We start from the raw sequence: 23,843 nt of genomic DNA on the forward strand, positions 1-23,843 counted from the left end.
ATCACAAATTTTGAAAGTATGACCCAAATTTAGTAGGATTACATACTTGGTTTATCAAAATTGGATAAAATTTGGATGTGATAGAGCAAAATTAAATTTTTTGGTTTTTGATGACGTCATAAAGTTGAAAAATTTGATTTTTTGGGTAATACAGGAAAATTTCATCCGATCTTATTGGAATTTTTTTTGAAACCCACTAATTTTGGGTTATTCTTTTCAACTGTGATGTCAGTTTTTCGCTAGCAATCATTTATATGCTTAATTCCGGTACCAGGACTACAAAATCTTGAAAACTATTAGTGCTAGGTTAGTTTTGATCACAAATTTGAAAAGCATAGCCCAAATTTAGTAGGATTACATGCTTGGTTTATCAAAATTGAACAAAATTTGGATGTGATAGACCAAAATTAAATTTTTTGGACTTGAAATCAACTTTTTTCTGACGTTGCTTCTTGCTCTAATACCAATGCTTGTGTTTATCGAGAGCACTTGCGAATTTAACAAGGAAATACTACGCAGACTAAAAAAAAGGGGAGAAAAGAGAAATTTTTAAAAAGAGGGAGCACGAAGTTCAATACCGAAGACCGAAGACCAAAAAAACGTCTCTATTTATAGCATTTAAAGTAATGACTTTAAAATTTAAAGTAATGACTTTTAAAAAATTTCGCTAGAGTATTTATAATAAAACTACTTTAAAACAGACTTGTTGCATATAAAATGTATGAGCATAACATTCAAGATTAAATTCTTATAAAAATAAACGTTCAAGAATCAAGTGTATTACCTTACCTTTCAGCTTACCCAGCAGCTATACCAATGTCATTTAAATGTTATAAAATATTATTGATATAACTACACATATAAGTTACACTTAGGTAACATTAGATTTAGAAAAAAATACATAAATAAATCTCCTTTTTTTTATAATCATTTATTTATTTTTTGTATCCAGATAGATTTAATATTGATGATAATCAGGCATTTCATAATAATTTCTCTTAGACTTTTAAAGTTTTTTCTTGCTTTTTTTTAAACACTTTCGAAAACATTTTGAATTAATTTTATTGCGTTTTGTCATTTTATTTATTTGAGAAGTTATTCATTTCCGTTAATATGTCGGAGGATGAACGGCAAAATTTTTCTGGCCACTACAGTCGATGGCCCCCATTCTTATACAGGGAGCTTAAACCAAAGATGCAGAGTTTGATGGGGGACTTTATGTTTCGACATCAGATTGGACCTAGTTATTCGGGTTTCTGTAATCGGCAATTAAGATCCTAAACGGTAAGAGATAGGATAACACTTTCTCATAAAAAAACTAACATTTTTCATCAAACTTCGAAAATTGTCAGCTTTCGGAGGAAATCCTACTTAAAAATATATCATTATTGCATTTAATCGAACGAAAACACGTCTAACTATGGATAATTACTTAATTACTTAAACCAAAAGTTGTGAAGGGTAATATTCACCTTTGACCATGACTTTGATATACCGTTTCTTATCTTACCGCTTAGAATCTAAATTGTCGATTAAAACAACTCGAAAAACTATGTCCAATATGATGCCACGCAAAGAAAGCTATTAATAAATTCAGTTAGTTACTGATAAACAAAAACAATTCTAAAAGAACAAAGACTTGGGCGTGCTAAAGTGTTATGTGTGGGCTGTTTTATTGTATGCATGTGAATCGTGGACTGTGATAAAAAGAGCAGAAAAAAAACTTCTAGAAGCATCGGAATAGTGTTTTTTTTGACGAATTGAGCCACTGTACGTTTAATTATTAGGTTAGGTTAGGTTATTTTGGCTGTCCACGAAGGACACACTTAGGCTACAGAGCCCATTGTGATACCATATATGTGTTTTACCACCTTTCTGCTGATAATTTCATTTATCAGCTCCTCAATTTCAGAGGCTGAGTGCACCTCTTTCATGCATATACCACGTACTACACCAGCCCATCACAACTATTAATTAAATTAATTTTGTTGCGACGGCGGGAATTGAACCCGCTACCCTAAGCATACCGCGGACGGAATTGGTTACGCCTTAACCAACTGACTTAATAGGACGACACGTTTAATTATTGGTGTAATATGAATTTTTTCGTATGGGAGTGAGGTGGAAAAGTGAAGAGAAGAGTAATGAATTTTTAATCCTCTTGTGAGTATTTTCCTGCAAGCCAGGGGAGTGCAAGTGCACACCCTAGGTTCTGCATACAAAAAGGTTTACTGTTGTACGACAAATGTCTTTACAATTTTACTAGTTTACAAAATTCTCAGAGCTACAAAAAAAAAAACTTGTAAGCCAAATAACTATTAGCTGAAATTCTTTACGCCTACAACCACATATTTATGCATCTAATATTCACGTACACGCAAGTAATAAATAAAAATTCATTTTATATAATTGATGATAATTTCCTATTCTGATTTTAATATAATTTGTGAAGTATTTAAATTGATGAGCGAAGCTGTAGAATTAGCTATAGTTTTGTTCTTTTATTTATGATCCGTAGGTATACTTTATTATACCAAATTAATTATTCATTATATTTACTTTTAATGCTTTATAATTATTATCTATCATTAAAAATTTACATACATACAGTCATAATAAATTATTTGTAACATAAAAATTATGTAAAATGTAATAATAACATCTTAGTTAAACAATCCATGATGGATATGACTTTTGGAGACTATACTCAGTAACTTTCTTTCCTGATAATAATTTAGGAGCCCACTGCAATAAAGGCGTTAGTGTTGAGGCCTATATTTTTGGCTTTGTATGTCAGTTGTTACATCATGAAATAATTTTTTTCCAGAAAATACTGAACAATAACTGAAAGAAATCTTCTTTCCCTTTTATTACCGAATTGTCGAGCTATTGCTTTCGTACTAAAGATTGAATATCGAAAAAATTTCTGCAAATGTTCGATCCTATTTAATAGACGTCAAAATTTACAGAAATTTTAGGCATCTTACATTCGCAGAAATTTTTTCAATATTAAATCATCAGAACAAAAAGAATAGCATTTTCCTCTTCGGCAGTTCGCCGAAGATATATTATATATATGCCGATGTCGATGTCGATGTACGATGTCGGAATATGTAGGAAGTTATTAAGGCAAAGAATCGATCTGGCTAGGTTTTATTTTTAAAAACGTCGTTTTTTCAGTGTTTTCGGGAAAAATTGAAACATAAACTGCACAATATGACTCTTCCTGACATCTATTGGTGCATATCATAGTTAACGAAATAAAGTACATTACTGGGATATTCAAATTGATATTTGTGTGGAGACACTTTAAACGGTTCTTATAATAGTGATAAAATTTGCGTCTTTTTATCTCAAAAAATACCGAGTAAAGTTCGGTCATCCAGTAAAGTTCGGTCATTTAATAGATTATTCGACTTCTCTGAAAAAAAGATATTAATCAATTCAAAATCAAAAAAGGGAAAACAACTGTATTATCAGGTAGCGTTAAATATTTTCTAGAAAAAATTATCTCAGAATCTATAAGGACATGAGGACTAGAAACAAATTTTGCCTTCTCCCCGTCAAAACCACCCTTTGTTATGCCTTAATTTAATTGCAAAACTAAATACGGTCGATTTCATGTAAATAAGTCAAAATACGTAGCTTGGGAGTTACCCTGCCACTAAAATTTTACGACACACAAAAATACACACTTTAAAAAAAGTTATTTTCGACTTGTGGAACCTTAATATGTAAAAATTTTGATTTATTCGGGATGAAAACAATAAACTTAGAATAAGAAATTAAAAATAAGATTATATTTAAATAATATCTTGCCTATAGAGTTAAGTGATTTTGATATAATATTAAGATCTATTTGTTCGGCTTTCATACATTTTTACTATTTTATTACAATTAGAATATTTATTTCTATTAATCAAAAAAAATACTTTCACATGAATTTATAATTTATAGCTTAAAGCTTCTTCGGCAATTAAATACAATTTAATATTATTATTTCATCTCACTCAAATAATCATCAGAAATTGAAATCACTAGCAAAATTTTCGATGATTGAGATATAGTCAAAAAACCGCACAATTTCCGTAGTGAAAATAGATTTCGGCAAGATTTCGCCTAAGAACAATTGGACAACCTGTGTAGCCTGATTTTTCGGGGGGTTGCGATGTGGATAATTCAATTTTTTGGAAGTATTTTGTTCATTTGACGTTATTCCGAATTCCATCCTTCTAGTATGTATACAACAGAAAAAACGATATTTTCGATTTTTCGGGGGACTGCGCTGTGGTTTATGAAATATTTCAAAGTATTCTGTTATTTTAACTTTATTAGGGGACGGCTAATGAAAAATTCATGTTTCTAGCATGTATAGAACAGAAAAAAAGAAATTTTCGGGGATGTTTTTTCATTTTTCCTCGGGGTTGCAAAGAAAAAGTTGAAGTTCGCGTCCAATGCATAAAATCGCATCTGTGTAGCATGTCTAGAAGTGTCTTAGAATTTGTATAAGTCAGTGAGTGAGTAAGTGAGTCAGTCTCACTTTGAGAATTTGCAACAGTCTGGCTAACACTTAGACCCGAATGGCTGGTCTGGCTTTTTCATTTTTGCCTCAAAAACCTTTTTTTATTAAAGAATTTCGCCTTAAAAAAACTGGAAGGTTGGTAGGGTGTAGTGCATAAAGAATGTATTCCAAATTTTTCACTATATCTCGCACTGTAAATATGAATAGATGGGCAATAATGTTGCAAATAATTGAAGAAATTGTCATTTTTATTCTATATTTCTAGGAAATAATAGACTTTTTTTTGAAAATATATAAAAATTTAAAAATAATAGCAATGGCCTCTGAATTAGTAATAAAATGTGATCTGATTGCTGATAAAAATGCTAATGATAGACTAGTTAAGGAATTTTTATGTTTTCGATTATCTTCTAGATCATCTTCAAAGATCGTATAAGTATTGCCTTCAGCTTTGTATTCATTTATCACCTTGCAATTCTTATAATAAATGCCAAGCACGCGTGGCGTTTAACAAAAGAATTTAATTAACAAGTGTAAAATAATTTTAATTAAAATGTTAAGAAAAATATTTTCATAAATTATTTAATTGTTTATTGATAATATAAAAATAAATAAAAAAGTGAACGAAATAATAAGAAATTGAAAGTGAATCAACAGTAAATAATTATTAAATACATAATATAATCAAACAAAAATATTTAATAATAATATTATCATCACCAAATCAATGGATTACATCTCCTTAAAGGTATTTTACAAAAACAAATTAACAAGTTTTTATTTTTACCATTACACATTTTTTAAAAATTAAATAATTTAGAGTAGTACCTCTAACCAGAATAAAGAGTGGGATAATGTCAGTATAAAATCACAAATCATCAAAATTATCTTTAGTTACACATTTAAAATCAGTATACACAACACTTACAGAGAAAGGAATTACAAGAAACAATAATAATGAGTGTAACAACTAATTCGATGGTAATTATTCATTAATTATTATATTTTATTAATATTGTGTTTTTAATTAAACTCTTGTTTTTATGATAAATAAAAAAAAAAAAAACAAGAATATTGGTGTTTTTTATTTCTGAAAAATGTTAATTCAATTGTGTTTCTTTTTTAAAAAGTGTTTACATTGTTAGTTTTGTTAATTATTAAAAGTTTTAAAAATGGAATTTTAATAAAGGGAAAAAAAATAGAAATAATAGGGACGTTAAAATGAATTTAAATTTTGAATATCTTGAAATTAATTAACTAAATTCAAATAAATTTAGTTAATTATTTTTAATAACTTGTTTTGTTTGTTGAATATGTTAAGCTTAACGATATTATTTAATAGATAAAGCTAAAAAATAATTCGAATAATTTTAGCTCAAAGGAATAGATCTTGAAAACGTTACCCTTTATTATCGTTATAAATTGGTTATTTTTGGAACTTGAGGGTTGAGGGGTTTTTCGTACACTTTATTTTCCGCATCATAGCTGTGCTCAATAGAGTTACTTGTCGATAAAGTTGTATTATAGAGAAAGTTGTCTTGGGCAGAAAACTGTCTGTGGCTTTGTAGCGCTTAAACTACAAATTAAAGCGCCTTAAATTAATGTAGTGTTCTTAGCTATGTTTCAAGTGCAAATTTAGGATTCAGTACAAGAAAAAACTAAAAATTGACGATGATCTTCCAAATCGGTTCAGTTTGGAAAAAGCTTTAAGGGAAAAGGCAATTTAATGGAGAGTGGATAGGTTTCAAATGCGAATTTAGGATTCCGTAAAATAACGTTAATCAATTTTGTTTATCCATATTTATGCAAATTTAGAGTGAATTGGTATATTACATGCTTATTAGAGGCTGGGCTCGGGTTGAATTTTTCTGCTGATTCGTATTGAAGAATGATATGGAACGCAGGATAGTTTGAATCCACTTGTACTATCCTTAAGTTACGGGTTTGTTAAGATTTGAATATTATGCGTTATTTTCTGGGGAATTATATTCGAAGTAGTGGGAGATGGGGTAAGGGGATAAAGTTCATTAGAGTTGTATGTCTTGTTGTAATCTACAAAATTCCATATTAAGTGAGTTTTAAGGATTTTAGTTTTTAGTGCAATTCAGGTTTTTTACTTTTAATTGATGCAAAATTTTAATACTCTATTTTCTTTTTTCAGATACTACTATTACTAGCAGGATTATTTATTGTAAATGGCGAGGAAATTGAGAATCCAGCACAAAATAAAACAGTTATTAAAGAAAAACGTGAATACTCACCAAAAACTGAAGGTTCAAATCGATTCCATTATGAAAAGAATACAAAAGTTGTACGAGCGTATGCTACCAGTCCACAAGAACAAAATGTAAATCAACAGAGTTACAGTCCAAATGTTTTAAGTGGCTTCAATAGCGCACAATATGCTCAAGCAGGCCATTCTTCGGGTGGATCTTTACAACCTATATACGTTATGGGTGATTTAAGTAGTTTGTTAAAGAATACACAAAATTTGGGCTCGTTATTTACTGGCCAAGCATCACATATGCAAGGAACAACATCGTTACAAAATGTTGGACCTGTTATATTTGGATCTGCATCATCCGCATCGTCAAATGGTGCCGCACAAGTGCAAGCCAATCCAAGTTACGGATCTAGTTCACAAGGATATTTACAAGTTCCATCAAACAATTATGCATCAAGTTTACAAGGACACTTACAAATTCCCTCAACAAATTATGGAATTCCTAGTTCTCAATTTCCTTTAAATAGTTATTCATTTGCTAAACCATCATATTCTGATTTTGCCAATTCTTATAAATTCCCAACAACAAACTTTGGGTCATCTTCGTCCAACTACAACAGTTTTGTTCCATCCAAACCATACAATTTTGATTCTTATTCCAGTGGTAATCAACAATACAGCGCAGAATCGTTATTGAATGCTTTAAAAGTAGCAAATATTGGTCAAAGTAACAGCTTAGTTGATACAAACTCCAACTTACATTCATCACCATCAAATGACAACTCTGTCAACTATTTCGGTGGACATCTTTTACAATCACCTCCATCTTCATCAAGTTACCATTCCTTACTTTCCTCATATCCTCATCTACAAAGTTTGAACTTATCACCTGCTCCTTCATTTTCTGCAGCATCATTCGCCGCATACAAACCAGAACATTTAAGCTTATCTCATGGCAGTTCTGGTGCTGCTCCAGTACATATAATGATGGCACCTTCCAGTGCAGGTCACGGTTCCATAAATATTATGGATTTTGCACGTTCACTTGGTTCTAATTTTGCCGCATATTCTAACCAACCACAAATTCATGCATCAAGTCATCATGGAAGCTCTGCTGTACCTGTTACGTATATGAAATTGGATGGGAATAAATTTGCTGAACAATATTCACAAGGTCCATCATCTGCTGAACAATCACCACAACATTATGAGGGAAATAAATATGCTGAACAATATTCTCAAGCCCCTTCATCTCCCGAACAATCTAAACATTATGCAAGACAAGCGTCAGATGAATCTACTAAAGTATATAATACAATTAAGTATAGTGAACCAATGGAAGCTCCTGGTTATATGCCAAAATAGGTTAAATTGTTGTTAAATTTTATCTTGTTGAGTTTTTAGTTGTTAATTTATTAATTGTTACAAATTAATTGTTGTTATTTTGTTAATTGTATATTTTTTTAAAGACTGTGTTAAGTATACGTTCTGTATACGAATAAAAGTATTAATAAAACTATTTTTAATAAGAAATTAAATAGGATAAGTTGAACTGTTTTTACTCCCTTTCATTTAACTCGTAGTGTCTGCTTGTCGATTTTGGACCATTTTCCTTCTGATCCAAAAAAAAAAAAAATTAATCAACATGTAATGTACAACAATGTAATGTACAACATGTACAATAAAGGTTATTACCATTTTTGGCCTAAAGTACACGAGTACGGAGAAATAGGGCGAAACGGTTTTCTCTCAAAATGGCAGCACTACTGTCTTCCCCATGTCTTCCCCATATTAAAAACGCCCCAATTTCAAAGTTTTCGTTTATGTAAATGTTGTAGGTTAAACTGAAATGAAGCCACTCGTAACGAAGTTTCGTAAGTGTGTTAATCACGAAACTATAGCCCCTCTTTTGAGTTGAAAGTATTTGTTATTGAGTTTCCACATGCTTGGGTCTGGCAGTGTATCGCGACTACTTCAGCAGCTGTCACAGTGGTGAGAAGGAGGAGACATTGTCTCACCTTCTCTGTCACTGCCCAGCTTGTGTCATGAGGAGATGGACTTACTTAAGCCAGCCTCTCTTTGACGACCTCTCCGACCTAAAATCCGTCGATGTCAAAGCTCTCCTGCTGTTCTTAAACAGCTCCAAATGGTTCATGGAGTAGTGGCCGGAGATGGGCCAACCCTTTTTAGGTATCACAACGCACCCTATGGCCTTAGTGTGTCCCATCACAGGAAAGCCACTCTAACCTAACCTAACCTTCCACAACAAATTGAATTACAGTTTCAGTAATAAATAAGTATTTCCGGTCATGAGATATTTCATACTTGCTTGGATGTAAATGTTTCCACAATTTATCCAAATATTTTCTATTAATAATAAAAACTTGTACTTAGATTCTATTAATGATTATTATTACATATTAGACATATGTCATCTTGCACATTTTAACATTCACTTTTATTACTTAGGCTATTTACCTTTCTTCATAAAAAACAACCTATGTAGTTAAGACGGTTGTGATTTAACCAAATGTATGTATTTTTTTGGTTTTTCTATTATGTGAAAGTAAAATTATCTATCAATTAAGTAAAACAAAAAACCATAATCTATGATGACCACTAAAAAATGATTATAAGTAATTATAATATATTTAAATAAATTGGCAGTACATAGTCGGTGTGGTACTGGAAGTAGTGTGAGTGGGACCCCTGTAGTCCACACGAATAACTTCCCAGAGGGGGAAAAAACATTAAAAAAAAGGTCTTGTTAGCCTTCATAGATTATTCTTCGAACATGTACTGCAGCTTATGCTGGAACGTTCATTATCTCAATGGATAAACGATGTATTTTATCCACTTTTCAGATTCTGTTTATTCAGTTTTTTCCAGTTTATTGATTACCATTAAAAAACGGCTCAACTAATTCTGCTGAAAACTCTTTCAGTTCTTAAATACGCGATTACGCGTCGAATAAGCTCAATCAAGTGTTAATGTCATAACTGTTTCGCGAGATAATCGAGGCGAAATAGTCCTAACGAACATACGCAAATACGTACACACACGCACACAGACATCACATTGAAAAGGTTTGATTCGGATATTGCGGCCTTGAAACCGCGGAAATATGTAAAACTGGAGATTTTAAAAATTAGCCTCATTACATTAACTTCCTCTGGGAAGTTAAAAAATTATATCTTTTAAATTAATAAAACTGCGTTGGTTTTTCTTGCCAAATAAACTACAGTAAAAAATATTTTTGACAATTGATTTATAACTAGTCGGAACATCCCTACTAGTTATAAATTTCGATAAATTATATTTTGTCTGCACACTGGTTTGATTATATTTCGAGATATTAGAAAATTTCGGGGAATTTAATATTCATTCAATGAATGTTCGTGGAAAAACTTTAAGACGTCATCAGAATCAAAAAAATTTTATTTTGCCCTATAACTTCCAAATGTTAACCAATTTTGAGAAAACAAGTATGTAATCCTACTAAATTTGGGCCATACTTTGTATATTTGTGATCAAAATTATTGTAGCTCTAATAGGTTTCGAGAAAGTGCAGTTCTGTTCCCGGATGAAGCACAAAAGTGATAGCAAGCGAAAAATTGACATTACGGCAGAAAGGAATGACCCAAAAGTAGTGGGTTTAAAAAAAAATTCCAATAAAATCGGATCACATTTGGCTATGTTCTCAAAAAAACGAATTTTTTAACTTTATCCAAATCCAAAAAATTTAATTTTGCTATATCACATCCAAATTTTATCAAATTTTGATAAACCAAGTATGTAATCCTACTAAATTTGGGTCATACTTTTCAAATTTCAAAATTAATTTAGCTCTAACAGGTTTCAAGAATGTGGAGTCCTGGTCCACCCTGTAGGTATATGGCTTGCATTTTTAGGAAATTCATTTTCCTAGAAATTAATCCAATTGTAATTTAATCATTTTATCTATAACATTTATTTGTTTTAATTTTTGTTAAACACGAATTATTGAATATAACATGATCAGCCTGATGCATCTCTTCATGCTAATATTTGGTATTCAATAAACTTTGCTAAGTAATGCCAATTTTTTAAAGTGATATTTTTTCAGTTCTCTGAATTATTTACCTGCAAACTTTATAAATGATCAAAATTATGGGCTTAGGAAATTTTTTAATTTATATTTTTATAAGTTCTATGGAAATTTATAATGTCTATAGTATAGTAAGTGATTTTTTTAAAGACAACTTTTAAAGGTATCTTGACAAAATTATTTAATATAGTGATAAAAACTTGTAGTGGTTAAAATACCTATTCACTAAACGCGAGTAAATTGAGCTGCGCTCTTATTCCCACTTCTCTGCGCCTGCCAAAATTGTTACAAAATTATTTAGTGTATTAATCTAGAATTAATATGCACTTGAATTATTTCAAGAAATGGGTTTCCAGGATTCAAATAAATAAAACATAGAATTTAATTTTTTAGGGTTACGAAATTCGTATATCAAGTTTCGAATTGCATCCGACAGAAAGTAAAATACTTTATATTGAAAATATGAAAATTGTGAGATTCCCAAAAAAGAAGGAGCTTTCACTGAGTGGAACACTTATAGTTGGAGATTTTCCGGAGGATATGAAGGTAAAAAATTATCTAGTGTTTTAGAATATTTAAATAATAATTACGAAATTTAAATTTTGTTTTAGATGTCAGTAACAACTTCGAGAAAAGTCGGGTCAACGTTTGTGGAACAACCTTTTGCAAGTTTTAAAGATGTTGATGCTTGTGAAATGTTTAGCAAAGATACTATGATAATGCCTTTAATAAAAAAGAGTTCCAATATTCCTGACAAGTGTCCAATTCCTAAGGTAAGGGAGTAAAACGTTTGTCTTGGGTTCATAGCAGTAAAGTGAAATGAAATACATTATACCAAAAAAGCTGTTGTGTCACTAAGTAGGTAAACCTTGACGAAGACTAAGAATATATCTACGGTTGCAAGATTAATACTGCAGCAGCGAGGCTGAGTCAAAAACTAAGGAGGCATGTAGCATGCGGCATTGATGCATGTATTTCAAAGCCATAACGTAATAAGCAGATGTCACGACTGTTTGTCATGACATACCAAATGTTGATACCAAACTCAAGCTGTCCGAATGAAATTGCTTTAGACGCATGCTAAATTCATATACGACAAAGCGCATGCATTATGGAGCAACAATTCCGCATGCGACATTTAATTGAATTTTGTGCTACAAAGTCGGTTGCATAGATTGGAAAAGCAAGGTTTTTGAAACCAATGCTTGCCAAACTTCGATATTATCGTCAGGCTTAGCAATATCTACTTGGGATAGCTTCCTATTTTTATCAGAATAGAAGAACAAAAGAGCCTCGAGGTTTTTTGTAAAATGTAATAAATCACCAATTAATTAAAGATATCTTATCCTCTATTTTGTAAAATTAAAGTAATCAGATGTACTTTTCCAGGGCACATATCAAATTGTCAACTTATCTACAACACCAGAAAATTTACCAAGGTTTTTACCACATGGTGACTGGAATGTCACAACTGAATGGAAAGTAAATAACGCGACAATATATGGCATAACGACTTATTCTACAATTGTACCAGCTTGTTGTTAATTGGTTTATTCTTTTTGTGTCGGCGTACCTACTACACTCAAAAGCAGGCACGGACGAATTATTTTAAGTCGAAGTCACCATTGTTATAACTTTATTGTGTATCAAAAACTTTATTTTTTGTCTCTTTATCCAAGTCTGCATAGCTCATAGAGGAGGAAGCGAGACGGATATACGACTCTTCTATCTATCTCAGTTTCTCTAATAGTAATGAGATAGGTAGTAAAAAAAGTTGTCTCTCTGTCTAACTCGTATTTTAAGTAAGGAGTCCGAGGGACTTCTTTCAGTCTCGATTGTCCATGCCTGCTCAAAAGTGTTTGTGTCTGGCCGTAGGAGGGTAAACGGACACTATGGTACAAAAAGAATATACCTAATACTACTAAAAAAATGTTGTATTATTATGCAATAAATTGTTTTAAGCATTATTCTGATCGTAGTTCACTTATAGACCGTGGGGCAGAAAGTGAGCTTTGTTAAACGATTAATACATACTTACTTTGTGAGTGACTTCCTTTTGACGAGTCTACCAAATTTCTCCCTACCACTTTTTCCGGAAGTGCTGCACTTTCAAATTAGCATGATAACGACATATTGAAGTTATCGGTTTGAAAAAACGCTGCAGGAAATTTGTCGGCACTTTCGAAAAAAGTCGTCGATAGTAGTTTGGTAGACTCACCAAAAGGGAGTTACTCACGAAGTTTCAAGTGCGTATACACCATTTAACAAAGCATCCTTTCTGTCCGACGGTCTAATACATTTCCACAACTCTCAAAATAGCTTGTTCTTTTCGTACTTTTATATAAACAATGTTTATACTGAGTGTAAAAAAAAGACCGCCTTATCACATTGTGATTGTGATATCACTATTTTTATCTTCTTGCAAGGCAGTGTACTATTGCAAGGCAAAAAGAACAAAATTTTGAAGTTTTGTATTTTACTGAAGTTTTAGATTAGAGAACAATAATATAAAAACAACAATTTTTCAACGATATAAATAAAACTTCAAATTTTCTTCAAGTTAGACCAGAGGATTGAAAACTTAAAGGTAAGTTGAATTAGCATCACGTACATGCCTTTTGATGAAATAAACTTACTAGCATCTCTACCCAATTTTTACACTGAAAAATATGTTCTTTTCACGATTTTAAGGCTTTGTACACATCTACAATTGAATTTTTGGGTTCAAAATGAGTTCTTCAATTAGTTTTTTTTAATGTTAAGGTCTGTTTTGGTAGTGTCATTTCCTCAATCGACCTTATTTGTCTTTGACGTATATTGGATTAAGAGCCAGGCCAAAAAACAAAATTCTCATGAGGATTCATTTGAGGATTGATTATAGTAGTTGTGTACAAACACATATTGCGCCAATCAAGCGAACGATAGAACAGGGGTCAGGTATATGCTATCAAATGTTATGATTTCCGTGGTATTTATTGTGTATATTGCATATAAATAACAGTTATGGCAGTCAGTCAGTTAAATTTGATAACAGGCTGGTCAGTCAGCCTTAATGTATGTATAATAAATCAATTAGATGCAATTAATTTTTTAAACTTGAACATTTTTTGAGAGATACTGCGCGCTTGAATGATCACATAACATCATATAATGAATTGTTTTGACTTTACGCTGTCAAAAATTGTTTGGTATTTGCCTACTTTAGTTTGGTGATCGCCTTCATGCCTGGCTGTAGCGTAATGACAAAAAATATGTTATCTTAGCGCTGGAGTTCTCGAGCTAATAAGTTTTTTGTTAAACATATTTTAAAATAAGTGGTCTATAAAAGTCTTTCAAAAGTTTTTCCTCAGGTCTATTTTTTGCCAGATATATAAGCTAACAATGACGTTGATTATTCGAATGATCTTTGGTTGCATATCATAGTGAATGGAGTAAGGTATTGTAAATGTTCACTCAACCAGAATCATCGACATCGTGCTTATCACCATATTCTGTATTTCCTGAATAATTTATAGCGTTTTTTTAGGATTTTCAAATTGCTAGAAAAATCATTCATAAAAATTAAAATTTTTTACAATTTTTTAATTTTTTTAACGACAAAACAATAGCATGATTAGCCTTGCTGATGCATGTTATAAGGCTAGCATGAGATTATTTAATTTAATGTGAATGAATGTGCAACATTTAATTCAATTTGTTTTTTTGAAATATTTAGCTACGACCTTAGCATTCCATAAAAATGGTTTATTTAAAAAATATTTTAATTTGTAGTTTTGTAATTTTTATTCAAGTTTCTAATGTGATTAATATTGTAAGTGATTTTTTTTTTGTTAGACCTTTTATTGTTAGTGTAAAGAGGCTTTAAACAGTATTAATTTACCTGAACGTTCTCGAGAAAGCTGCATCAGAAAATACGGGTTTTGGCAACGGTTTTTATGGTTAGGAACATCAATATCTATTTTCATGTTTTTAGGGCTATGATGTAGTCATTAAAAGTTTCGATAGAAATGATGGAGAAAATAAAGAAGTTGACATGGATAAAATTAAATTTAAGAAACTAGGCAAGAAACATTTTGTATTGAACGGAACAGTTGTAATTGGAAACTTACCAGCGGATATGCGCGTAAGTGTTCCCAAGAGAAAGTTATCCTATAATGATTCCCTAAGGAAAAATGTAATTTATAGCAAAACTATTCGAGATATGTTTAACGTCGAAATATGTTTGGTTTCTTTATGCAAGTGTTGCAATATTGGTTTGCCAATTTCAAAATTTTTTTTAGAACTTTTCAATATTCTCAAAAGGAACACTGGAGCCTGTGAAAACTAACACAATGCAATTATACGTTGAAATTTGTTTTACCATAGATCAAAAGCGGTAAAATTAATATAATTGCTACTAAACACAAAATAGCTTATACATCGCCACACGAATATACTGGATGGCTTTAATAGTTCACTTGAAACAACGACGGATCATTTTACCCTAAGGGATTATAATATAGCAATTTCTCGTAATAACCAAACATTTTTTTAAAGGCTTATGTATTAACTTGGAAAAGAGTTGGCTCCAGCTTTATGGAACAACCATATGCATGCATAAAAAATCAAGATGCTTGTGAATTATTTTTGAAAGACACGTATCTGGTTCCTTATCTTCTAAATAGCTCAAATATTCCTTACAAATGTCCAATTCCCAAGGTGAGTAATGCTTGGTAATCGATTTTTTCAATATGTGAGTTACTCACCCATAGCTAAAAGCTAATTATCAACTTGTCAATTTCTATCCCTTACAGTTTCTGAGAAACTCTAGAAAATCCGAACGGCGCATTATAGCGTATATAACGAGATTATCAGAGCTTTTCTCTTGCAACTATAACAGAAAACAAATGATAGTCATGGGGAATGCCGACACAACGGTGAACGCCGAAATTTTGGAATAACTGTTATTCTAGGATATGGCACGTAAAAAATCCATAAACCCTAACTTCTGCCGTACGTGGTAAATCCCTCTCCTTCCCTTCTATCCCGAAAATGGCCGCTCTACCATATACATATTTCCTATGAGAGAAAATGCTCCGCATCGACTAAGGGACTAAGGAGCTTCTTTACCACGCGGCTAAAGTTAGATCCTAAAGATTTTTTATATTGGGCAAAAATCGAAATTCGAGTTATCAGTTATTTTCTTTGATAATACTAGTACTTGTAGGAAAAACCTACTTTTTAGGGATGTTTCCCTTTCGCGAATACCATAACTTATAAACTAATTCCAATAATTTTTATTAATTGCTTAAATTAAAGTAATCTGTTGTAATTTTCCAGGGAACATATGAAGTTAATAACTTCTACCTGAAACCAAATAATTTACCATCTGTAATCCCACATGGTGATTGGAAGTTCACGTTTCAATGGAGAAAGAATAATGATACATTATTTAGCATAACATATTTTGCTGAGATTGTACCAGTTTACTAATACATTTTAAGACGGTTCTCTACCCATTTTTCAATGGCGTGAAACTTTATAATTTTTACTCTTAAAAACCGCTTTTCTTTATAAATATTTTTTTCCATCGATAAATATTTCAGAGGAATCTTAAGAAAATTATTAAGTTTCACGCCAATCAAATAATGATTTCACGCCATTGAAAAATGTGTAGAGAATCGTCTTAGTAATGACTGTAGGAAATGAAGCATTGAAAGTTGCAATTCTTAGAAAGGGCGTCACCAGCCAATGAACTATATGAGGACAGCCTGAAACCTACAAATTTCGAATTATAAGTAAAAAGTTTTAAAGGGTCTTAATTGCTAAGAAAGTCATAAATAATTCTTACGCTTTTCTTTCGCATATGACTTCATTTGAAAGATTTACAGATGATACATTTTGTTTAGTTTATTTTTGAGGATTCTTTTAAAATTTGGATAAAGCAATCCTTATAAGTTTTTGAGATTTGAGATTATATTTATTTATTTATTTATTGCAAAACGTCCCTCAATAGCTGTTAGATAGGACACGACTGATATTATTACATCATTAATACTTCCATACTAGATTTTTGGTCGAAAACTTATTTTTAGAGTTGTATTTGGGTTACATGAAGAGTGGAGCGTTTTTTTTTTCATATAATCAATCGATAAGAATATCTGGACAACGTTTACCAAACAGACTAGAATATCCTTTGACAAACTATCCCAGTCAAAACATAGGACGAAAAAAAATGTGGAAATGGTAGTGTTTTAAAATAAAAACTAATTTAACATTAAACTTCCTAAACTTACAATTTGATTAATGAAAATGAAAGTTTGAATATGAAATGAAATTTAGAATTGAGTATAATTTTACTTTTTTAAAGCAAGTAAGAGGATTTTGAATCTCTAGGAGTTGCACCTACTTGGCCTCCCCCTGGTGACGCCCATGATTCTAAGGCACAATATGATTTTTTATGGGACAAGGCTCAAAAGTGCGAAACAAAACCACCTTTTTAATGAATATAATTTTGTTCTATGCACTCATATGAACATTTTGAGGCAGGTCCCAAAATAAATCCAGCTTCTAAAAATCTCATTTCTTAGATTAAATATTTTGTTGTTAAACAATAAATTGTTGTTATACAATAAATTGTTTTGAATATTATATATATTATGTACACTTATTTTTTATGTATGTGTAACATGTATTTATGTGTAATGTGATAGAATCATCAACACTGTCTATGCATGGTATTTCAACAATTAACTCAGTCAATTGTTTGTTTTCATTTGTTTAATGTATGAATTAGTAAATTATTTCTATGGAATTCAAATTATTTATTCTATTTGCTAAGGTATTATTATTTCAATGTCCATTTAAAGCAACACCATTTTCTTTCGAGTTATGACAGTATGGATGCGCTGTTTCTGAGATATCGCAATATTTTAATCGATTTTAGTCCGTATCTCAAAAACTATTCGACCAGTCATCAAATGCAAGCGATTTTTGCACTTTTTGGGCCAAAATGATCTTATATACTGTGTTTTATCGAAATTGGAGACAAAACAAATTTTTCGATTTTTGGCAATTTTTTTAAGGGGTACCCCTTTGAAAAAATCGAGAAAAATGCAAAAAAAAATTTTGTCTTGGAATTTGATGAAACTTGGTGGATGGGGTAATTTTGATCCAAAAAGTATAAAAATCAGGTTATTTTAATGATTGGATGCGCAGTTTCTGAGATATCGCAATATTTGGATCGATTTTAGTCCGTATCTCAAAAACTATTCGACCAGGCATCAAATGCTTGCGATTTTTGGACTTTTTGGGTCAAAATTACCTTATATACTGAGTTTTATCGAAATTGGAAACAAAACAAATTTTTCAATTTTTGGCAAATTTTTTAAGGGGTACCCCTTTGAAAAAATCGAGAAAAACGCAAAAAAAAAATTGTTTTGGAATTTGGTGAAACTTGGTGGGTGGGGTAATTTTGACCCCAAAAAGTATAAAAATCAGGTTATTTTAATGATTGGACCTATAGAAAGTTATAATGTCAGCGAGTATCATGAGCAAAACTTCATTTTCAAAAAAGTTAGAGTTCCCCACCGAAAAATTAAAATCCATAAAATTGTGAACAAAAGGGAGTGTAAGTGAGGCCTATAACGTGATGATAGTTTTGAGAATGGTCAGTTACGTGCGTGTTTGTAAAAATTTTAAAATTCATTGAAGTAATTTTTACATGGTTATTTTTTTTATATTTCATTGATATTATTACAACATGAAGCCATGTAATTAATGCAATAGAATTCCACAAATTAGTTTAGTTCTTTTAAAACTTGAGCATTAAAATGATTTATTTACGAATTTTTATTTCTAGTTTTATAATTTTAACCCAAATATTTGAAGCGACCTTGTATGGGGTAAGTATATTAATTTATAAGTTAATTTTAACTTGCTTGTGAACTTTAACTGGAGCTGACTTTAAGGGGGTATTCTGGTCTAGAAGTCTCAATAGAGAAGTTGCTTTTTTTTTTTTTCGAAATACTTAATTGACCTATATTGCCCATTTATGAAAGCCTCAGTTTTTAAATCTTGAACACGCTAAATTGTAGCTTTATATCTCTTTTCGTTTTTGAGTTATCGTGTCCACAGACAAATAGACGGACACACAGACGGACAACCAAAAATGGACTAATTAGGTGATTTTATGAACACCTTTACCAAACTTTTTTTGGTCCCTGGTGGAAAAAATATTTGAAGAAAGAATAAGAAATTCTGAAAAAGTCTTAGGAACTTTGAATTTCTCAACGTTTTCGGACTAGTCTAATTCAGAGTTATTCAAAGTTCTTAATACTTTTCTAAAATTTCTAAGACTTTTCAGAGTTTCCTAAGACTTATTAAGACTTATTCTTTTTTCAAATATTTTTCCACCTGGGGTAGCATCAAAATTTTTAAGCGTTACAAACTTCGGGCTAAGCCTAGTATACCTTAATTTGAATATGTTGGCTAACATGTAGGGCTAATATGTATATCTCGAACTTTTTTACTAATGCGAAATTATTTTTCAGACATATAACATAAAAGTCAAATCTTTTGAATCTGAAATTAAGGATGGTATTATCGATACAAAAAAAATGAAATTTATTAAATTAGCTAAGAATGTATTTGTAGTTAATGGTACATTTAAAGTTAATGAAGAAATACCTGAAGACCTTGCAGTAAGTGTTTAAGACCCGAGCAATCCTTTATAATCTTCATTTCGAAAGTATAAATCAAGAAATTTATATTTTTAAGTTTGCTGTAAAAACTGCAAGGCGATATGGTTCGGGCTATGTGGATTATCCAGCAGCATCAATGAGCGGCCATGCTTGTACAGCTTATCATACAGATAAGTTCGTAGTACCATTTTTTCTAAACCACTCAAATGGCCCTCGTGAGAAGTGTCCATGGCCACCGGTAAAATAGATTTGGCGACGGTTTACCATTAAAACTGGTTTTAGTAATCCAATTTGTTTCAATTTCAGGGATCATATGACGTTTATAATTTGACCGTGAACAGGGAGGCATTGCCCCAAAGCATACCATATGGCGATTGGAAGATAACAATTCTTTGCACGCTTGTAGATAAAATTATACTGAAATTTATACTTTATGCTATAATTTCACCATTAACCACCGATATTGTTTATGTATAATGTGTGCTCTGAACTGAAATCAATCCAGCCTACTGGCTCAAAATTGAATTATAAGCATGCTGAAAGTTATGGAAATTTCTAACATTTATTGAATAAAATTGTACAAAAAATGATACATTTTATTATGATCACACAGTTTGCTAGCATAAAGTTTAGTCTAAAATTCATTCTAGCATAAAGTTCACTGCTCGAAACAACTTTCTAATTTATGCTTCTTAAATGATGAGCTTTTATTGAACACAAGCTGAATACAGAGAATTACAAAATTATTCCTTTTTTGTATCCAATTATTCCATCTGGCAGTCCTGGAGCAAGCCCCTAAATCAACAGCGAAACCAATGTTTATGAAAAATAATGTGATTGGCAAATTTCATCTATGGGGTATGGGTATGGAAGTTAGCGGACCATGCTCTAGCATCGCCAAATAGATCCTTGCACTCTATCCCCGCTACGCTTTTCAGTGACTATTATAAACCAACTGATGTACTGAAACCCAGGATTTTCCTAGCGCTGAGTTTCTTAATTTCTTCTGGTTCGACTATGGCCGAACCAAACCATTACCTTCGCTGCTGTATGAGCGCCGGGCAGTAACAGAGAAAGTGGATCGATGTTTCTTCTGAATTTTCTCCGCATCTGTCACACGCGTGAGATAGTCTTTTCCAATCTGATGTTGGAACTTGTTCAGGTTATCATACCCTGTGAGTAACTCTACGATGACTCTAATATCAGCTCTGTTTAGTTTTTTTTCTAAACCATCCCTGAACTATAACGAACAAAACGAAACAAAAAATTTTGAAAATTGGTCCAGCCGTTTTTTAGTTTTAGCGAGACTAACACACAACAATTTATTTATATATATACAGATCAATAAATTGAAAAAAAACCCAACTCAACCCACACCCACACCACCACCAACACCACCACCACCGACACCACCAACACCACCACCACCAACACCACCACCAACACCACCACCAACACCACCACCAACACCACCATCAACACCACCACCACCGACACCAAAACCACCACCACCAACACCACCACCACCACCACCACCACCACCACCACCACCCACACCACCACCCACACCCACACTCAACCCAACCCAACCCAACCCAACCCAACCTAACCCAACCTAACCCAACCTAACCCAACCTAACCCAGCCTAACCCAGTCTAACCCAACCTAACCCAACCCAACCCAACCCAACTCAACCCAACCAAAAATTACAAAAATTGTGTTTTTTTGAATTTTTTATGATTTTTTCGATTTTTACAAATTGCAAAAAATGTAAAAAAAGTTTTTGTTTCCGATTTCGATAAAACTAAGTTTATAAGGTAATTTTGACCCGAAAATTACAAAAATCGTGTTTATTTGACCAATAAATGAGTAATTTTCGAGATATTTTATGAATCTGACTGTAGAGCCAACATTTTCATTCCGTTCAGTCTCTGAAATTATTCCGCATTGAATCTAATTATTCCGAAATTGTCCTTTTCATTTCAATAACGATTCATTACTGTTTCGGACACACAGTAATAAGTTGGACAAAGACCCAAGATATTTTTTATTCATTTTATTACATTAGTTTTTTAAGAAACTGTCCGAAACAAAAGGTAATCAATTTTTTTTTCTAAACCATCCCTGAACTATAGCGAACAAAACAAAAAAAATTTGAAAATCGGTCCAGCCGTTTTTGAGTTTTAGCGAGACTAACGCACAGCAATTTATTTTTATATATACAGATTAAATTATTTTTGTCTAACTGAACAACTAAAATAGCTAAACGAAGAAAAAATGAAACTTTATAGATAGTAGGCAACGCTTTCATTTAAAATGTAATCAATTTTGCCTATCTCTTTAATAAAACTAACTATTAAATGTTTTTTAGAGAAAAAATTTCCGACAATTTTTGTTTGGAACTATTTTTCATAAAGTTGATGGTTTCCGAGATATTAGCCAAAAATCGTTTTTTTATGTATACAAAGTGTTAATTAACGCAACCGTAGCACGGCGCGTTAGTAGAGTCTTAAACTAGATACCAAAACCTTCCTTTATTTTAGTTTTTTTGTTACCTTTGAAGAAATTCATAAAATCGCTTATTTTCAGTTTCTTTGAACTGCCAAATATTATTCTGAATTTAAATAGGAACTTTGCGTTTTCTCTTTCAAAATTCGTCCTTGAGTAAATCATAGTCTAGGCCTTTTGATAGATCTCTTTCAATAATCATTAGCGAGAGTTTAACCGAGTTAGTTGGAGGCCCCTAGGATATAAAAAGGAAAAAAATAAACGAAATTTAACCGTTTTAAAATTAACTCTCGAAATCGTTTCCAAATGTCCCGTTCTGTAATTGTTTTTGATCATTTAAAGCTTCTTGAATAGGTATATTATAGGATAGGCATTAAATCAATTAATAAAAGTTTTAAAACAATTTTTTATTACATTTTTTTTTTTTTTTTGAAATAACAAAGTCTATCATCACAGCATATACACAAAGATATATTAATTTTTAATAATAAATAATAATAGTTAAACAAATAACAACATTAATTAACAATTATTTTAAAAAAATTTATAAATCTTGAATTTATTTTTACATGAAGTATTTATAATAATAAGTACATTATTTGGCGCGCGTTTTAATTTAATAAAAAAATGTATACTTAAGAAAATATTTTCTGTAAAATATTAGAAATTTTATTTTTATAATCGAATATGAAAATCGAAATTTGAATTGAACCATTTTTATGTGGAACTTAGTAGACCATTTCTAAATTTAGGCAATTTGTTACACAAATATGTTAAATATAGTATAAAAATGTCTAAAAATGATTATCGTTGTACATTTTTATAAAAAAATATAAGCTATACAGTAAGAGCTTATAAAACCTTCTCACTTCAGAATTTCAAGAAAATTCATTAAAAACTAGTTGCAAATTTGCTTGGACTATACTATGAAGTTAAATATACAATGCTTGAATACTGTTTAAATAAAAACAATTTAGGAGTAATCAATATCTGATTAATTACTTAGCAACTATTTCATAACTAAATTTATATAAAAAGGCCTTATTACTATTTTTAATTTTTGGAAATATAGCTTTAAAAATATTAGTAATAATGTTAACAGTTTTGTGTGGCAAAATGTTTTCTGCATATGACTTAGCAACAGTTTTAAGTCCGTTATAAAAATTGATCAGTTGCCACTTTTTCCTAATCCATTTAGGTTCAGCTGTGAAAAATTTGACTGGATGATAGGCATTAAGTAAACGGATCATTTTATTCGTATGAACGTAAATTTCCCAAATAACTTATTAGTCGCATAAAGAAATACATTAAATAGCCATTCTAAGGAAGTCTGGAATAGCAGCTCCGATTTCGATGATTTTTTTTAAATGTTTGTTTTTGTAAATTACTTAAAATCACAATGAAATTGAATTATTTAATTTCAAGAGGGGGAGTAATTTGAAGGGGAAAAGGCATTACACTTACAGTAGATAAATGGTTACACTTACAGTATAAAAGCAATATCTTAATATATATATTTCTTGTGTGCGTGTGTATGTGACTGAACTCCTCCTAGACGGCTGGACCGATTTCGATGAAATTTTTTGTGTGAGTTCAAGGGGATTGGAGAATGGTTTAGATTTACCATTCGGTCCACTGCAACTGTTTTTAAGGGTTCCACACCAAAAAAGTTAAATCTCATTAAATGGTGGGAGCGCATATAAATCATATCACATTATATTACAACTTACTATGTGTACTATGTATTTTTTATTGTCAATAGGCATTTATTAGAGCCATATGCGAGCGCAGCGAGCTCCACTGCCGAAGGCCAGGCCAAAG

At 31.3% G+C, this 23,843-nt stretch overlaps 4 protein-coding genes across 4 annotated transcripts; all 4 read left to right on the forward strand.

Moving 5' to 3' along the window:
• Nucleotides 1–5,446: 5,446 nt before the first annotated feature.
• On the forward strand, nucleotides 5,447–8,111 carry LOC123294241. The gene is made up of 2 exons (XM_044875357.1): nucleotides 5,447–5,503; nucleotides 6,684–8,111. Exons 1-2 carry the CDS (start codon nucleotides 5,480–5,482, stop codon nucleotides 8,109–8,111), a joined length of 1,452 nt encoding a protein of 483 aa, XP_044731292.1. The 5' UTR covers nucleotides 5,447–5,479.
• Nucleotides 8,112–10,842: 2,731 nt separating this feature from the next.
• LOC123293638 lies at nucleotides 10,843–12,493 on the forward strand. The gene is made up of 4 exons (XM_044874519.1): nucleotides 10,843–10,964; nucleotides 11,227–11,379; nucleotides 11,445–11,606; nucleotides 12,223–12,493. Exons 1-4 carry the CDS (start codon nucleotides 10,884–10,886, stop codon nucleotides 12,376–12,378), a joined length of 552 nt encoding a protein of 183 aa, XP_044730454.1. The 5' UTR covers nucleotides 10,843–10,883; the 3' UTR covers nucleotides 12,379–12,493.
• A 2,348-nt stretch (nucleotides 12,494–14,841) lies between these two features.
• Nucleotides 14,842–16,350, forward strand: LOC123293642. The gene is made up of 3 exons (XM_044874522.1): nucleotides 14,842–14,956; nucleotides 15,370–15,531; nucleotides 16,153–16,350. The coding sequence occupies exons 1-3, from the start codon at nucleotides 14,867–14,869 to the stop codon at nucleotides 16,303–16,305; spliced, it is 405 nt and encodes a 134-aa protein (XP_044730457.1). The 5' UTR covers nucleotides 14,842–14,866; the 3' UTR covers nucleotides 16,306–16,350.
• Nucleotides 16,351–18,644: 2,294 nt separating this feature from the next.
• On the forward strand, nucleotides 18,645–19,991 carry LOC123294242. The gene is made up of 4 exons (XM_044875358.1): nucleotides 18,645–18,716; nucleotides 19,365–19,514; nucleotides 19,591–19,752; nucleotides 19,821–19,991. The coding sequence occupies exons 1-4, from the start codon at nucleotides 18,645–18,647 to the stop codon at nucleotides 19,989–19,991; spliced, it is 555 nt and encodes a 184-aa protein (XP_044731293.1).
• Nucleotides 19,992–23,843: the final 3,852 nt, after the last annotated feature.

The sequence above is a fragment of the Chrysoperla carnea genome, chromosome 2 (genome assembly GCF_905475395.1).
Source record: "Chrysoperla carnea chromosome 2, inChrCarn1.1, whole genome shotgun sequence".
NCBI classification, from domain to species: domain Eukaryota; kingdom Metazoa; phylum Arthropoda; class Insecta; order Neuroptera; family Chrysopidae; genus Chrysoperla; species Chrysoperla carnea.

What these genes read in the sequence shown, in the direction of transcription:
- LOC123294241 (XM_044875357.1), top strand. Translation starts at nt 5,480, where the DNA reads ATGAGTGTAACAACTAATTCGATG. An exon ending in GTGTAACAACTAATTCGATG is followed by an intron (nt 5,504 to 6,683) that starts GTAATTATTCAT and finishes TTCTTTTTTCAG; the next exon opens with ATACTACTATTACTAGCAGG.
- LOC123293638 (XM_044874519.1), top strand. Translation starts at nt 10,884, where the DNA reads ATGATCAAAATTATGGGCTTAGGAAATTTTTTAATTTATATTTTTATA. An exon ending in TTTATAATGTCTATAGTATA is followed by an intron (nt 10,965 to 11,226) that starts GTAAGTGATTTT and finishes TTAATTTTTTAG; the next exon opens with GGTTACGAAATTCGTATATC. An exon ending in ATTTTCCGGAGGATATGAAG is followed by an intron (nt 11,380 to 11,444) that starts GTAAAAAATTAT and finishes ATTTTGTTTTAG; the next exon opens with ATGTCAGTAACAACTTCGAG.
- LOC123293642 (XM_044874522.1), top strand. Translation starts at nt 14,867, where the DNA reads ATGGATAAAATTAAATTTAAGAAACTAGGCAAGAAACATTTTGTATTG. An exon ending in ACTTACCAGCGGATATGCGC is followed by an intron (nt 14,957 to 15,369) that starts GTAAGTGTTCCC and finishes ATTTTTTTAAAG; the next exon opens with GCTTATGTATTAACTTGGAA. An exon ending in ACAAATGTCCAATTCCCAAG is followed by an intron (nt 15,532 to 16,152) that starts GTGAGTAATGCT and finishes GTAATTTTCCAG; the next exon opens with GGAACATATGAAGTTAATAA.
- LOC123294242 (XM_044875358.1), top strand. Translation starts at nt 18,645, where the DNA reads ATGATTTATTTACGAATTTTTATTTCTAGTTTTATAATTTTAACCCAA. An exon ending in AAATACCTGAAGACCTTGCA is followed by an intron (nt 19,515 to 19,590) that starts GTAAGTGTTTAA and finishes TATATTTTTAAG; the next exon opens with TTTGCTGTAAAAACTGCAAG. An exon ending in AGAAGTGTCCATGGCCACCG is followed by an intron (nt 19,753 to 19,820) that starts GTAAAATAGATT and finishes TTTCAATTTCAG; the next exon opens with GGATCATATGACGTTTATAA.